This window comes from Temnothorax longispinosus, chromosome 10 (genome assembly GCF_030848805.1).
Source record: "Temnothorax longispinosus isolate EJ_2023e chromosome 10, Tlon_JGU_v1, whole genome shotgun sequence".
Taxonomy (NCBI): domain Eukaryota; kingdom Metazoa; phylum Arthropoda; class Insecta; order Hymenoptera; family Formicidae; genus Temnothorax; species Temnothorax longispinosus.
In genome coordinates this window covers 2,710,983-2,728,243 of record NC_092367.1, presented here as the reverse complement: position 1 = coordinate 2,728,243, position 17,261 = coordinate 2,710,983, and the positions used below count along the sequence as shown (strand labels likewise).

At 30.8% G+C, this 17,261-nt stretch overlaps 1 protein-coding gene across 4 annotated transcripts in view; it reads right to left on the bottom strand.

Moving 5' to 3' along the window:
* Positions 1 to 17,261, bottom strand: part of LOC139820620 (neuromedin-B receptor-like) — a 96,884-nt gene that overhangs the window by 2,054 nt on the left and 77,569 nt on the right. For 3 of the 4 annotated variants that reach the window (XM_071791021.1, XM_071791019.1, XM_071791022.1), the window contains 10 exons: positions 8,968 to 9,079; positions 8,149 to 8,388; positions 7,532 to 7,680; positions 6,790 to 6,989; positions 6,186 to 6,367; positions 5,827 to 6,041; positions 5,022 to 5,267; positions 1,904 to 1,949; positions 1,653 to 1,715; positions 484 to 592 (listed from right to left, as the gene is read on the bottom strand). In XM_071791021.1, the coding sequence (XP_071647122.1) occupies positions 484 to 592; positions 1,653 to 1,715; positions 1,904 to 1,949; positions 5,022 to 5,267; positions 5,827 to 6,041; positions 6,186 to 6,367; positions 6,790 to 6,989; positions 7,532 to 7,680; positions 8,149 to 8,388 (1,450 nt within the window). In that variant the 5' untranslated portion in view covers positions 8,968 to 9,079. The remainder of the gene's footprint in view (positions 1 to 483; positions 593 to 1,652; positions 1,716 to 1,903; positions 1,950 to 5,021; positions 5,268 to 5,826; positions 6,042 to 6,185; positions 6,368 to 6,789; positions 6,990 to 7,531; positions 7,681 to 8,148; positions 8,389 to 8,967; positions 9,080 to 17,261) is intronic. The other variant, XM_071791023.1, reaches the window with a different exon arrangement.

Here is a 17,261-nt window from a genome sequence, read left to right as displayed (position 1 = left end):
CGGAAATGCCGTCATGTCGCATTGAGAGTCATGCGTGAATTTGACGAGATTGCTAAGATATCATACGAAAATGGTTTCCACCTAGTTGCACACGGATTGACGTCGTTCCATATGATTCTTATACTGCACGGAATTTAATTTCATGCAGAACTTTTCAAGATATCTGTGACAATTGATATAAGCCCTATGGATACTCCAATCTTTACTTGTTCCCATTATCAGCAATAGAGAAATAAATTTTGTTTTATAAAAATGTCATTTCATTATGACAACTAATTGTTCAAATAAGTCATTTTGACATAAAAAGTTTGTCGTAATATATTGGGCAAAGGAAACGAGCTTTGTTCAAAACTTTGTAAGGAAGGTCTGGAATGTCATCTTATTCCATTGCACAATGTTGCAAAAGTTCTTGCCGGTGATTTCGAGTGTACAAGTTACGCAATGCATGAAAGGATATAAAGTACGAGAAGAGTTTTGCATTACCTTGATCACCATTATCAGTTTCTGCGATATATGCGCCTTCCCTGATCTCTCGTTGTAATTCTAGAACTCTGGCTAAAGCCAACTGGAGATATTCTCTTGTATTTGGATCCTGTAGAAAGATGAGATACATATACACTCGAATACTATATGGGACACATTTCTAGCCACGTTAAAAATTAGTTTTTACAATATTATTTCATTTTATCTTTAATACGTCAGATATCGATCTTTATCTACTATATAACTGATAATTTATACTTATTAAATAATTTATTAACTGCCTATAATACTTCATTAATTAATAATTTAAAATATAAAGGAAAATAAGCCTTTGCATTGTGTTAATAATCTAAAATATGTAAAATTTTTTTCTAATTTACGCATTCCGTGTGGAAATCTAACAAAAATATAGTAAGCGTATATATTGTTTTATATGTATACGCCGGCCTCTGTCACAATTGAAACGCTTTTGTTACAGATAAATTAATTGGCCAGAACGATCTATATTATATTAAAAGATAAACTATCAAATGCAATTATATTGCGATTTGATATATGTGACAAAATGAAAAAAGATTTAAAATGTTTTACAAACTTTTTTAATTGATTAAGCGCAAAATATAATAAAATTCCATTATTTAAACTATTTAAAGCTTTATAAATTTCATAAAACTTCGAGCATTGGTAAAATTTATATAGAAAAAATGTTACCTCATTAATCGCAAAAATGACTTCGTGATCGATAGGCGTAAAGAGAAATAGAGAAATAGGAAAATTTGGATCATATTTGTCCCTGGTATAATAAATTGCTTTATGCCTTCATGATTTTGTAAGAAGATAAACACAACTTGAAAATAAATACAATTTTTATTTGATATACTAAAATAAAATAACTCTTCAAGATGAATACGATTATATATATACTGCTTATTAAATGTAATAATTGCGAACAAAGAAGAACACAAGAAGCATTGTCTAACATTGTTAAGTGTCTCGATAAATGCTGACAAATAGCTTCTTTATTTATTTATTTATTTATTTATTTATTTATTAAAACAATATTATCGATATCTATTCATATTTTTAATCAAGCTACAACTCGTACTTACAATTATATATTATTGATAATATATATATCCAATCAGATAATTAATAAGCTTAACACTTACTGTGTATTCTTTCATTCCTTTTGTTCTTTTAACGTCATTGCCAACGTCTTCTAAACAAGGTGCCTGCGTTGAATAATGTATTAAAAAATTTTTCTTTATAACTTATAAATTTTTCTAATTTTAAACATGCACATCGCTATTTCTGTCTTATTAGAAATGTACTGCACATATATATAGTATTTTTATTTTGTACACATTCTGTATCATTTTACACAAAAGTATATATCATCTTTATTCTAAAAGTATCTTACCGATGAATATCTCTTCATTATGATCTGTGACTCAGCGCTTGTCCATCTGTAATTCAATAAATTTGAGAAGCCTTAGAAATTGTGTTCGTGATTAATTGTAATAAATAAATGTCTACTGAAAAACTTCGAAAATTTCATAAAACCATAATAATGTTCAACGTTATTTTTAATTAAAATATCTGTTTTGTTTTATTTATATTAAAAATTGAACATCCGACCACATTCATTTTCCTCATAATTTTGTATGATATACTATCAGTACTATATAACCAACGGAAATTTAATACATGTAATAATAGCTACAGGTTGTGCATGTCGATAATGCATTGTAAACGTTATTTGAGAGATAATGTATCACTCATATCCGTATAATATCCGTTATATTCGAACATAACTGTTTTTATCCATTATAAGGTTGCATCAAATTAATCAGTTGTTCTCCGATTTTAATATCTATTACACCAAATAATATTGAAAACAGTATATTGTATTACTTAAAATATTTTTTTTAATGTGTGACTTTGTAGTAGCAAGCAACCTAACATGTTTCGTCAAACTTTTATGCAATAAAAATATTGTACTCTTCATAAAAAAATTAACATGAAATTTGAACACATATAGACTCGACTCGTAATAAAAGCTACAAAGTTGGTATCTGTTTGGATTATCGTCTTATTGTGTTATCGTCTGGAAGTAATGATACCTTGTGTTACTTACGCGCTTCTGCCTTCGAGTAGAAACGTGCGCTTCTACAAGTTTGTCCCTTAACTTCGTATCGGTTATCCGTCGTATCAGCTTCGTTATTTAGTGCTGCCGGAGGTATTGAGAGGTTCTCCGTGCTTGCAGGCCCACTAATTGTTCTTTCGTGCCGCGCAAAGTTTTTCCAGTAAACTCTTTTTCGTAAAAAAAAAAAGAAACACCTTTTTCGCGTCCTTTTTGTCGCGAGAAAACGGTACCCCCGTTATTAGTTATACGCTGCGCGCTACGGTGGACTGTCAATGGACACGACCGTTGACTAACGTCGATCCTCCCGTACTACCAACCCCCTTATTTTCACGACCGTTGTCGAAGTAGGGGGGTCACGCGAGGGAGTCTGTTTATCACCCAGCCCCCTTCGAAATCCGGCTGTTCAACCGTCGTATAAAGGTCCGAACGAACGGCAGATGCAAGACACCCCCTTTCTCCTCTCTCTCTACCCTGCGCGTGCCCCGTTAAAGGGAATGGACGATGAGTGGCACGTGCGAGTGGGTACGTTACACGCGCCGTGCCGAGGAGTCTCGCATCGATTATTCTTATTCGACTTGGGAATGACCGAGTGATCTTTGCATGTGCACGTTCTCATAAAATTTTTTCACGCAAAAGAAGAAACATGATTATTTTATGTTGTTATATTAAATTATATATAGCGAGTTATCTTTATTAGTATACAGTTTAGCCACATGAAAAGAAAACATGTGAAAAACATACAAAATATCCTACAATTGGGTCCTTTTGCGAAATGTATGATACTTCTAAGCGAAATATTTATATATCTGAAAATATAATGGATCAGTTTTGAAATATCTTATATAATATACAATGTATATAACCATTTTAGACGTTGATGAATGTTCTTGTTACTCAGATTATTTTGCAAAATACTTATGCATTATCAACTAAGTGATCGCATTATAAATCTAATTTAAATATAAGCAAAACGACAATAAAAAGCTTGTTACAGTACAGAATTTTACTGGTCTATAAGTTCACAGCATCGATTCGCATCTCTCTCTCATGTAGTCCCATCAATATATTATAGGTACTACAAACTTTCGAGAAGAAAATATTTTTATTTAATGAGTGTACTTAGAAAATATTTATATTTATATTTATATTTATATACATATATAAATATATAACTAATGCTGGCTACTTATACACGTACAGTTTAATTGAGCTATCAAGATTTAAAATGAGTTTTGTTTCATGTCATCTGTTCCGTGTGTTTTTCACGCTGTTTTCACGTTTTTCTTCTCGTAAAATGTCTGCAGCGAGATCTAATTTAACTCGGCGAGCCAATTACCGCCACAAAAGAGATTATAAAACGAATAACTATCGGATCGTATCTCATTGTACTTTGTTTAATCACTTTTCTATTTCTCACTCATTTATCGCGTAATAAACAAAAGTATTCTCATTGCTCATACGATTTTATTGAATTTATTAAATAATAATTTATTTATTTATTTATTAAAAATTAATGATTCTGCGAGACTAATCCTTAATCTCTCAATTTCACAGAAAGATAAAAAATTTTGTGATTCTATTAAATAAGAGAAACATATAAAGCTTATCAACCATGATAAGTTGCAGATTGAGCAAGAAATATGCACATACATAGGTATATCTACAATACTGCTTTACACACATTATGTTTTTTTTATGAAAAAGAATAAATTCATACATGCTAATATATTTCTGCAATCATTCAAAAACAGGAACACGTATAAAAAGATGAGTATTATTGGTTCTTTATTATTATTTTTTATAAATTAGGCCAAAGTAAAGAAAGATTTTATTTTGCAAATATAAGAAATTATTTTCAAACGCGTGTTACAGTCTTAACAAGTCATTACCTTCCTGTATTCTATTTGATCACATCACCAATCTTTAAAGAAAAGTTTGACGCTATAAAAAGTATACTAGTTGCTTATTGGCAGAACTCTTTCGACAAAAAGAATTGCAGTTTGAGTTCGCAAATATTATTTGAAGAAGAACGTTTCAAAGATGTACAGTGTAAAGTAAAAAATTGCAACATACATGTATTCTCAAACCAATATTTTTGTAAGTAAAGAGATTACAAGCGGTCGTCCATAATCTTTGAAATGGTTATTATGGAAATATTGATTTGGATAAAAATCTCTGAGACCTGTCATTGCATTTCTTTTTATCCTCGTAATGAGAAACTTGTAGCATTAAGTATTACGGTAGATGCAACCATCTTAATGAAGCTTTTGTCCATCGACTATGGTATTTGCACTGCAATTTACATTGATATCCGCGATCTGTTTGTTTATACTATGTACTTTATATTAATATTATATATTATGTATATGTATATCTATATCAAATGACTTACGAGAGCAATTCTCGATCGCCGACGGTGGGTCTACTAGTCGTGTCTATGCTGGCCCTTTCAAATACCCCGGTTGAATTAAATTCTTGAGTACGTCTTCGGAAGGTGGAACCGAAACTGGTCTCGTAAAACATGCGCCGACTTCTTTGTGAAAAAGCACCGTGTTTGCGAATTGTACTATTTTCCATTCGATTTCTACCGCAGATAGCGGAGCCACCCGGTAGGCAGAAGCATAAATAATTATTAAACCTATGGCAGAAAAATAGAAGTGGAGTAGATTAAAAACACATTACCATGATATATTAAAAAATAAAATAGATTTCTGGATAGTGTTTATTTTTCCAAATTTATAATATATATATATATTCTTTATTTAAATATATGACACTTTCATATGTTAATATAAATAAAGAAGGGTAATACTATATATATTTTATAAGCAGAAAAGAGTTATTTCCTGCTAGAGAAAAAGATAAAAAATATATATGTATACAATCTTCCTGCTGAAAAGTTTGCTGAGAACTTTTGACAAGTTTTTACGAAACATTACAATAAAAAATTAATTTTCTTCTATTAACATAATAAGTTTAGTTAATGAGATTACTTCAGAATTGAAAATGGTAAGTTTTATGTGGTAAAGTAAGTTTCGCGTAATACTACGCGACTTTGTTCCTCAACGTTTTCAATTGTTATATCAAATTTGAAAGAAGCTGATTTCTTAATAATGTAATTGTAATTATAATTAACATTTACTGATATTTGTTATTTATAAGTCAAAAAACATTGTGCAAAAACATCATATACTTACCGTCGACGAAACGTGCGGCTAATTAAGTAGAGAGCTATAGGATTGATGCAGCTATTGCTGAAACTGAGGCAGAAACCAATTATCCTGAAGACATGCCAATAATCATCATAGTCGTCACGGGCCGTGGGACAAAAGTGGAACCACAGCATAAATATGTGATACGGTAGAAAACAAATCACGAAAACGATTATGAAACACACTACCATTTTGCCGACCTGTTAAATTGCAGGAATAAACGAAATCATCAGTACAATAGCATCCAATAAGGGGCAATTGAATTATAAAAACTGTTTAATGGTATATACGAAGCATGAGTTTAACATTTTGAATTTTTATGAATTATATTTTCATGTACATACCCTTCTGCGCGCCTTTATTTGTTCAACGTGAAGATTACCGCTGGGAAGTTCGCCTGGGATGTTTTTGGTTGATAATGCTAGATGCCACGCCATACCCAAATAAAAACCAGCTATCACGCATAACGGTATCACGTAATATGTCAAAAATTTAAACAGTACCATCCCCTTTTCATAGGCGTCCCCTGTAATATAAAAGCACATAACGCGGTGTCTGTCTTTGCGTAACCACTTAGTGTTACAAAATTTATATTTTCTCACATATTTAATTTTAACATTGTTCAATGAATTAAGATAAAATATTATGTATATGTATATGCAATGATATGTAGGCTCAGAATATCAGATAAAGGCTTCAAATCTATAGAGGGAGCTGTATTCAACATAAAAAATGACAAAAATGCGAAAGCTATTAACTAATATTTTGCCATTAATAATTTGTATCTGAAAAATTTGATTTTTTTTTCTAGCAGATAAAATGACATTATCATATAGATCGTTCAAAGTTTCATTATAAATTTTACAATTTACATATGCATATACATATTTCTAATAATGGTTTCGTGACATTCGGAATTATGTCCAAAAAAATTGCGTTATGGCTTACCAAATTCTTCGGGGAAAGGGTTGCAGATTAAAATGCTGTGGTTTCCACTTAATGGTATAGATGATACGTAGGAGAAGAGCGCGGCGGGCATAGCTAAGACAATCGCTAAGACCCAAATAAGGGATGCCGTTAAAATGGTAAGTGGTTTTGCGCTTAAACCCGCCATGTGGCGACGAATAGGGTTCACGATGGCGCAATATCTGAGAACGTGAGAAGATGCGGCAATGGATTATATCATAAGCGGCAGAAGCTCGTTCACTTCAATGATAAATTACTCAAGACACAAACAAAATAATTAATATATGTATAATAATTTGCATATCTTTGATCGTCGTGCCTTATCGATTTTACGTAAATTAAACTTTCATTTAACGTAGATGAAATTTTAATATTAGAAAAGAATGTCGTGAAGGTAATTGAAATTATTTTCATGAAACATATTTAACTTTATTAAAAATTTATGGTCGATCATTAACGGTAGAATATTCAACGATATCTGCATCAATGTCCAACAGTAATGCTGCACGTCCATCGAAATGAGTTACACGGCATACGTTAATTAGCTTCAGGAGCAGACTTTACACTTGGACATATTATGAGCGAAGTTGCAGTTTAATCTTCTCTTGACTAAGAACTAAATTAAGCTACGGATATTCGTAGTGCCATCCAGCTAAGTAAAATTTTGTTTAATTTCTTGAGTTAATTTGCACGACACGATAAGGCTCTTAGTTCAGGTATTTACCTTTCGGCTGACAAAGCAGCTAAAGTAAATACCGACACGCCAATCGAAATATCTTTAGCACATTCAGATAGTTTGCAGATAGTTAAGCCCCATGGCCATGATTCGATCGTGTAAAGAATCGATGTGAAAGGTACGCTAGTCACAATCACCTGTAACAATGAATTATTCCTAAATTCGATTTAGATGATATTTTGCCATCAAATAATTTATCATAAAAGATATGATAAATTATCCAGGAAGGTCAGAATGATCATAAATATACTGAGAAGACATATTATATTTTCTCTCTTGTGAGTAAAGATTATTTGAGGACAGAAACTGTTGAACATATAACAGCTATATATAATTCTATTAAATATATTAAATATTAAAATATATTATAATAAATATATATATATATTTTTTTAATTGCTAATATTTTTTCTAGAAAAATTTATTCCTCGGAAAAGGTATGTTTTGCTTTTATCTTCAAAAGAAATATATATTTTTATTATTCTTTTATACAAATCTCTTATATTTAAGATAAAGAATTATTTACCTCAAACAATTTTTACTCTTCTTGAACCGGAGAGAATTTCGAGAGCAAAGAAAGCGCAAGCGCAAAACTGTGTGCTCACCAGCAGATCGCCCAGAGCTAAAGACAGCACGTACGTGTTTGGTACATTTCTCATACTGGTATGACATAGCAAAATGAGAACCAAGATACCGTTTCCTGTTACGCCCACGATCAGAATTAACGAAAATATTGCGGGTACGATGTAAGTTTCAGCTCTTTGAGAATATGGTACATAATCATCATATTCGTACTCCATTATGGAGCTTGCATTTATATTAAAAACGTCACCTGGCATCACCATCTGTAACGAAGGAAATATTCTTGTTGCTTCTGACATTGCTGATGCTCTTGATATAAAAGGAAGAAATCGGAGCGCGACTGCAGAATGACAAAAAAAAAAGGACCAATATTGCGTTTAAATCATATATCGCATTCAAGTAAAAAGAAAACAGAATAATTATAAGAAACAATTTTTAAATACTGCAATGCGTATTGGATTAGGAGATATAATCACATTATGTTACATGCAAACATATAAAATATTGTGATAAGAAAAATTAATGCACCATTTCATCTACGTGACTTGCCTTTCTTTCCTGCAATTAATCTTAAAAAAATATTTGTATGAATTAAAACACGAGACGCTATCCAATAGTGTTTTATATAAATATAAGTATAGCTTATCTTCCGCATCATAAATGGCAACGGAAAATTTAGATTGCACGAAACGATACAATCAGTCTGAAATACAACGTAATAAAATACATCTAGATTGAACCGACAATGATGAACACGATAAATGTTTTACAATCTCTTATCGGCTGCATGCAGTTCTTTTTTCTAAAAATACGACAAATGCATTTTTTGTTGCAATTTATACCTTGTCGTGATGTTTTTTATCCCAGATGTAATCGCATATGGTTATCGCAGATAGAATAATAGAATCGATTAAAGATAAGGTCTACGTCCGCATTAGATTATATTACGTAAATCTGTAATAGAATATAAACACCGTATATTTTCCTGATTTTATTTCATTAATTTAAGGAAAATGTTTTAAACTAAAAAATGTTTGTGCCTTTTTATAAATAATCTTTAGAAAAAAAGAATAGAAAAATCTGACATAATGTTCACATATTAGCTCGTTTAAATATAAATCAGTATGAGCACAAAATTATTCTAATTATCAGTCTATTATATTTATAGGCCCAATTAGGCAGTCATTATATTGTTTATAAAAGGGATTAGTTTGTAGAACGGACTGGAGCTGTACATTTGTGCCATGTATGTATACATACATATATCGTACGTGTTCATTTAGATAATGTTACATACGCTATAAAATCAACCAGCTAAATGCACATGGTGCAAGAGGCTTTGAGTTTGCTCATTCAGGTTGATTGCGAATATCGTGTAAGGAGATTCATTACTTTGAAAATATGATTAGAAGTTTTAATTGTATTAGATGATTTAATTATAGGAGTTGCGAATTTATATAATACGACGACATTCACAGTCCGTGAATCGTATCTCTTCCCGATTATAAATTTTCGCGTAAATAATATGAAATGAGCCTGTAATGTATTACATTACAAGAATGAAGAATACTTACAGAAAATATTGATCTTATCGTACATCGAGTATAATCAACCGCACAAGAAAAATTTATTTTCTGATATAACTCGCAAAATTTATTTCCGACCAATGGCGGTATTTTAATTTAAAGTTGATGTAAATTTAATAATTTAATTCGCTTCTGTTGCCATCTCCGCGCGACACGTTCCATTTCATTATTATATAAGTTTGTTATAAATAGTTAAACTTTAAGACACGGTTATTTGATTCTCTACACCTTAGCGTCAGTGTGTGCATAGTAGAACATTCAAAATTATTCCACCTCGAATTTCAAAGTACTAAAGTTTTAAAGTGCGACATTTGCGAATCAATTTAAATGGATAATTTCGACTGATGTACGGTAGAATAATTCGATGATTATTTATTACATATTCTAGTAGCGCGCTTACACATCTCTAATTGTAGGTATAGGTATCGATCTTGTTAATATATGCATACATATAAATATAAATTCACATCACTGATCAAGTTAGTTAATAAAAATATACATAGATACAAAAAGTATATTATTTATTCTCTTTTCGAAGAAAATTCCTTGAATGTATGTTTATGTATTTGTGTGCATAGCATAATAATATAACCTCGTATACATTTTAATAGCTTTTAATATGCATTAAAAATCATGTTTACATCAATATGTAAAAATGTAATTAATCTTTTAAAACTTAAAATGTGTTGTATATTATCGGATATATTAATAATGCTTCAATAGGCACTCAAACTCACGATCGGATGAAGTGTAATGAAACGCAACTTTGATTTTTACGAGCGAATGACTTATAATTCTCTAAATAAATTGACTAACGCTCGAGATACAGAGAGAAAAATATTTCGGAAATTGTAATAACATCTCGTTGATAATAAAGGCTGTTGAACTATCATATCATTCCAAATTATTTGTATTTTTTAACGTAATACTGTCGAATACACGTGAAATATAAATTAGATAGCATTAAAAAGTGAAACAATTCTAGTGGAATAAATATAAAACAAACTTTTATTTTTAGATTTATATTGTTTAGTTTTTCTTAAAGAAATCTTAAAAAAAAATAACTCTTCTCTTCTTTTTGTTTAAGTAACTATGATTAAATGATAACTAACAAAATTTAAGTACTGTTGAAGAATGCAATAATAAAATATTAATTTGCGTCTATCTATACTATAATGACGATAAATGTAAATTCTCATTAATCTTGATGTAGTAATATAATAACGATCGTATCAGAGTACACCAAAATATGTGCATGCATGCGTATATGTTCGTGTCTTATTTAAACGAGATACGCTGTTAATAAAAATATTCTCATCCCCAGCGATTAACCTTTGCCATTAAAAAAAATATTTTTTACATCTGTTTAAAACTCATAATTGATTGCACGTATTATTAAAATGTCTCTTAATTTTTTGTGAAACTAGCTTTCACGATGTCATTATATTTTTTTACCTCACATCGCAGATTAAATTCCCTTAAGCTCGTATTACATAAGTTTGCGATATATCGACTAAGTTATATGTATTTTCGAAAGTTTCGAAAGTTCTAAAAGTAAACTTTATACGCGATGACAAGATCAAAGTTAAACCATTAAAATCGGCGTTGCAGATATAGGAAAGACCGGGGCTCGTTGGCACAAGAGGCAAGTTGGCAATGCGTTCCGTTTATGTATTTATAGTAAAAAAAAAAAAACAATTGAAAAGTTATCACAAAATATATCTCTTTTATGACATAAGTACTTTTTCCAAAGTTTTATTTAAATCAAACAGGTATTACAATAGAAAAAGAGAAAACTCTGATTCAAGAGGTGTTTAAGGTAGCTGTCTCGTCAGGGCATGTATTAGATAAAGTTTTCGATTTCGGTTTTTATATAAAATTATATGATCAGCTTTGCAGTCGATTTTCTCTGTGGCTCCTTACCGACTATTTACTCTAGAAAATCGATCTCAAAAATTACAAATTTTGCATTACTTCATACAGAAAAGAAGGCTCTATCACGGTTTCAATCACATATTTTCGTATTTTTTGATTAGATGAAGTGAGAAAAAAACATTGCTTTTTGTACATTAGATTTCGAAGAATCCGATGCAACCATAAAATATATAGGTTACCGGAGATTTCGCTGCTAATTTTTTAGTTTATTTTAGTGAAAATGCGGTAATCGAGCAGACATTTTTTGGTCGAGGTGAGGTTGGGAAGACTTGGCAACGCCGCTGGCTAATCACTGTAGTTGCAGGTTATGGGGCTCGTCTTTCTTAGCCGAATTGGATAGTGATTGACACCTCTGTCATGCGTTTTGAAACCCTTTCTCAGTAATTGTCAAAATTCAATCGAAAAGGAGATGTAACCTCACTTGTAACCTTTTCTCGACGACTCGCATGATCAGCTGATCAAAACGGAGTCAAATGAGAAAAATCACATAATTTGGAAAAAGTAACATACTTTGTCACATATGAAATTTTACACCATAATTCATGAAATTATTTTTCCCTTAGCAAAAATTGCCTGAAATATATTTCTGAACGTGAAAACCTATAAACAGTCACATGACTAGCACGTAGCGAGACAGCTACCTTAAAAATACATTGTTTAAAAATATCTAGAAAACGTGTTCCATTAGCATATTGTTTAACCAATGAAGTTTAAACTTCGGACTTTTGAATTTAGGCCAAAGAATAAGACAACTACGTACGACGTATTTGTCTCGTCATCTTTTATTCATTTCTTCTATTGAATTCTTTGCGTCGCAAGACCCAAGCTAATTTACTTTTAGAAGGAGATTCTCCCCGATCAATCCCCATATATATGCGGCTATTAATAAACTTCCATTCTCGATAAAAATCGTGATTATTAAACAGTTGAACATATACTTTTATTATTTATGAACTACTTAAATTCTGTTTAATCCGGCTGGAGCTCAGCGAGAAATATTCAGTTCGCTTATACATATCTGGCAGGCAAATTGCATGAAAGCATCTGCCGATAATAAGACTTACGATCAATTTTATGATAACTTCCTCCTCTTTGCGCCGAAACTTTAACGCTTAACACACGTATGAATATAAATAGGAAACTCTATCAAAACGCATGCTGGAAAACGTCAAACATCACTTTAGTCGGAAGCAAAGAGAGAGAACTCTGATGTTTAAAATCCGGAAAATTTAATATTAAAACTGCATCAGATTTAACGCTTTAAAAATTTTCTAGTATATTTGAAGAAGATTAATGAATATAATTTTTTAATTAGAAAAATGCATATGTATTATATAATTTTGCAAAATTATTTCTGTAAACAATTTTTAAAATAAAATTTTTATTGATATTTATCTGTTAAGATTATTTTTTCAACAAATTACGCCATGCTATGATAAAATACGTTATAATTATACAAATGTAGCTAACAATAAAATATAGCTATAAATAATATATTTTAAATATTTTGATTATAATTTGACATCAGTTAACTTTTATATTCAAATTGAGGATTACGTGCGAAGCTATACATTCTATTATTGCGTGGAACAAAGTAAATTAATTACATAATTAAATAGCTTTATTTAATAGCTTTATATAGAAACTAGCTTCTATCCGGCGTTGCCCGTCGAGGAATCCGCGTTAAAAACACATTTTACCCCTTTTCATCCGTTGGGGGTTAAATTTCCCTTATTAGTGGGTGCATACGTCATGCATAGAATATACTCCCCGAATTTCATGTTTCTAAGTTTAAGGGTTTGGGCTGGGTGTTGATGAGTCAGTCAGTCAGTCAGGACATAGGTTTTGTTTATATATATATATATTAGTTGCAATTGCTGATTGTGATGACAGTAGATCAGTACTATGCAAAATTCATATTTCAAAAAAGTATGCAAAATGTAATATTTAACATGCATGCAATTTATATATGACGTGCAAAATATTTCACCGGCACGATATACTGATTGATCAATATATTGTTATCTGCCAGAAGTAATTAATGGCGTAATGGAACGCGAAAATCAAATTTTGCTAGTTTGTTTAAATTACTGTTACGAGACTAAAGTCCGTGGCGAATTTGATTTCAATACATTCGCCGATGCGTTACGGTTATGCGATAAATATAGTGGAATTATAGCGTGAGCTATTTCGTGTTTATTAATTCTAGCAGTAACTGCGTTGAACGTGCACATGATTGCGGTTTGCACTTACGTGGTAACACCCAGTACGTCAACCTGTACACTGTCAATTGCGGGATTTCCACACTCGTCTTTAATTAGGAAAATGATTTTAGATTTATATAATTAGTTTATTCTCTCTCCTAAAGATAATGCGTCAAATGGAGAAAGTGCATTCTATATACAGCGCAGCTTCCGTTGACATAATCTTCGGTTACTGCTTTTATCGTGCGGAAATATTTACACCTCACTTTGATTGACGTCGTCTTGCAAACATTAATTAATTAGAATAATGCATTACGCTACGTTGTTGGACTTTTCCCAGTTTGTTTACAGGCGAGAGCTTTGCAACCATCTGTCTCTTTTTTTTTACTTCGTCGTAAGTACAGTAAATTTTAGGCAGGTTTGGATATTATATAAGGTTTCTTATAGGATAATTTTATAAAAGATATATATAAGATAGCACAATTATAAGAGCTACATTAATAGTAAATAATGTTATTACTTATTAACTAAATTATGCAAAACAATTAAATAATTAACAATTAATTCTAAACAATAAGAAAAGATTATCCTATTTTTATTATTGTTAAAATTGTCATTTTTATGTATATATTTTAAAGTATACTACTATTGCACTTCTATTCAGAAGAGCTTCTTATTAATATTTTGTTACTTATTAATATTTGAAGGGGTAAAAACCACAGTGGTGTAAGTCAATTTTTTTCGTGTGCATAGATGCAATTTATATATTATACAGATTGCATCTATGCACACGAGAAAATATAATTTGACTTACACCACTGTGGTTTTTACCCCTCCATTTATAATTTATTTTATCTTTACATTAGTTTGTTTTATTAACAATTTTACATACGAGCTTTATTTTATGTCGCATCTTTCTAGCTTATCATTCTCACGTAGGTTTTGTTTAGCCTAAAGATAATTGCGAATACTGTACCAATCAAGTGTAATATATAAATGATTGTTTATAATATTTATCCGTGAATCAGATTCAATTGTAAGTGTGAACCCTTTGTAAAGCCACATCTTTCCACCAGAATTACAAAGCAATTGCAATTTCACATTAGTCGATATTGCGCCTCCACGTAAACGGTTCAGCAGTTGTTAAAGCGGATTACAGCTCTTTCTAGGTCCGTTTAATTACGTTTGTGTCAATTGACAGTGCCAATCGATAATGTATATGCTAATTAAACGTAGCAAAAGAGATTGAACTAACATACATGAGCCGTACCTACTAAGGGCGAGTTTCACCAAAGTCGATTAACTGTTTCTAAGGGGAACAATTAGAAAGAGACGAAGAGTTTAATCGAAAGTCACAGTTAATCGACGTTGGTGAAACTGGCCCTAAGTAGATAAAGGCATACAGATTTTAGTAATTATATAGCAATTGCAAAAATTCCAATATATAATATATACAATATTCATATTCCTCATAAGTATCTGCTCTAGTGTATCTTTCTTTTTTCTCATTGCACCTGTACTTTATTTAATCGTCGTCGAAAGTTTTAACATCATTATGCCATGGCGAATGTAGGCAGCTACTTGAAACCTAATGAGAAATTTCATTCGACTTCGACAGAATGACATAACTTTTCCGATTGACGGGAGACTTCGCAAAGAGGGAATTTCACGTTTATCTCTGTCCGACCTTGCTCAATTTATGCAAATGTCACTATACAAAAGGGAAATTGAACTTTGAAGAAACACATCCACATAACTAACATATTTTATTATCTATCTTCTGCTTGTGTAAATATATTTTTGCACTAAAAGAATTGTATATACTGCAGGAATAAACACATCTAATAATAAAAATGTGTTATTGTGTAAAATTAATGTTAATCTGTCATGACATTTTTATAAGAAACTAATTATCTGCTATTAAGTTCTTCAATTATAGTTTTTTTTTGCCCTAAAATAATTGTAAATACAATCTCAGAATAATTATTATAATTAGGAATTTAATTACAACTGTGTTAAATATATTTTATACTTATATTAAATTACCTAGTCTAAATTAGATTATTTTAATTGTTAGCTAAATCTATTAAATTACTTTAATAAAGAGTTACATGCACACACCCGTACAATATAACATAAAAAAAGTAATTTTAATCAATTAATCATACTTTTTCTTCAACACATTAAAGATATTCTTCATTGCTCTTCTGATAGCTTTGAAGTTGTATATCTTTTTGAGTAAGTGAAGTCGAAAGTAATAACGAAGTATTTTCGTTTAGTTGAGGATAAACGCAATATCGCGAGGACGGCACGATTTAACGATTTGTCGCTTTTCGAAATTAATTCACTTCTCTTCCACAGCGCTCAATATTCTTGGCATAGGTATTCTCGACAACTTCAATTTCCACGGTAATTTCGTCGAATCAAACGCAATTCTCATCGATTTTGCCCCGGGAGGAATGTGTTTCGTTTACAAAGTTTAACGTAAATTCCGACGTGCCATCCGAATTCGCGTTACATCGATAGCACTGTTATCACGTGCTGCGGAAGAATCTAAAACGCATATGAAACTATAATGTCGACATTGGAACTTGATACGCATAAAATATCTGTGAATTTATGCCACAAAGTTCATGACATAGTTTATTAACATGTAACCTTTAAAGCACACATCTATAAAGGGTATAAAGAATTTATTAAAGTGAATTATTCTGGAAACAAAACGATATGAAGATGTGTATATATATATATATATATATATATATATATATATATATATATCTGTGTCTGTTTTAATAAAAAACTATTTTTGCAGTCAACGAGTTTGTAAAGCTGACGTAAATTCGAGATATATTTGAACGTCAGTAAATATTGAATGATGATAAATTTAAGTCAAATCCAAATATAAACAAAATGTCTGCCGCACATATCCAGTTTAAAAAAGAATTCAATATTTTATTTGTGCCATTTTCAAAGGAAATAATATCTCATTTATCCACATATGGAGATAGGTATGATAGTGGGGCAAATCAGAAATCGATCATAACAATATAGGCCACGTTAAAATCGAATTGTTTGTTACTTTCATGACGCAATCAGTGCTTGCAATTTGCTATCAATATTAGCAAATGACAAAGGGCTACTTTAATTTATAGGTAATTACGACACGATCGATATTCTAATTGCGTTAGCCCAAACTTGCATTAAACATGTTACAGTTATCGAAGTTTACAATTAAAAAGATTTTATACAAATCGTGCAATTGTACATATCTCCTTTAAAATTATAGATCAACTTTCAAGAAAAGTAGAAAGAAATCTCTGGAATATATTATAGATTATTTTAATAGCTAATCAGTTGCGTAAAGAACTACAATTATTCGATCTAAACTAATAAAATAGAGTAAATTTT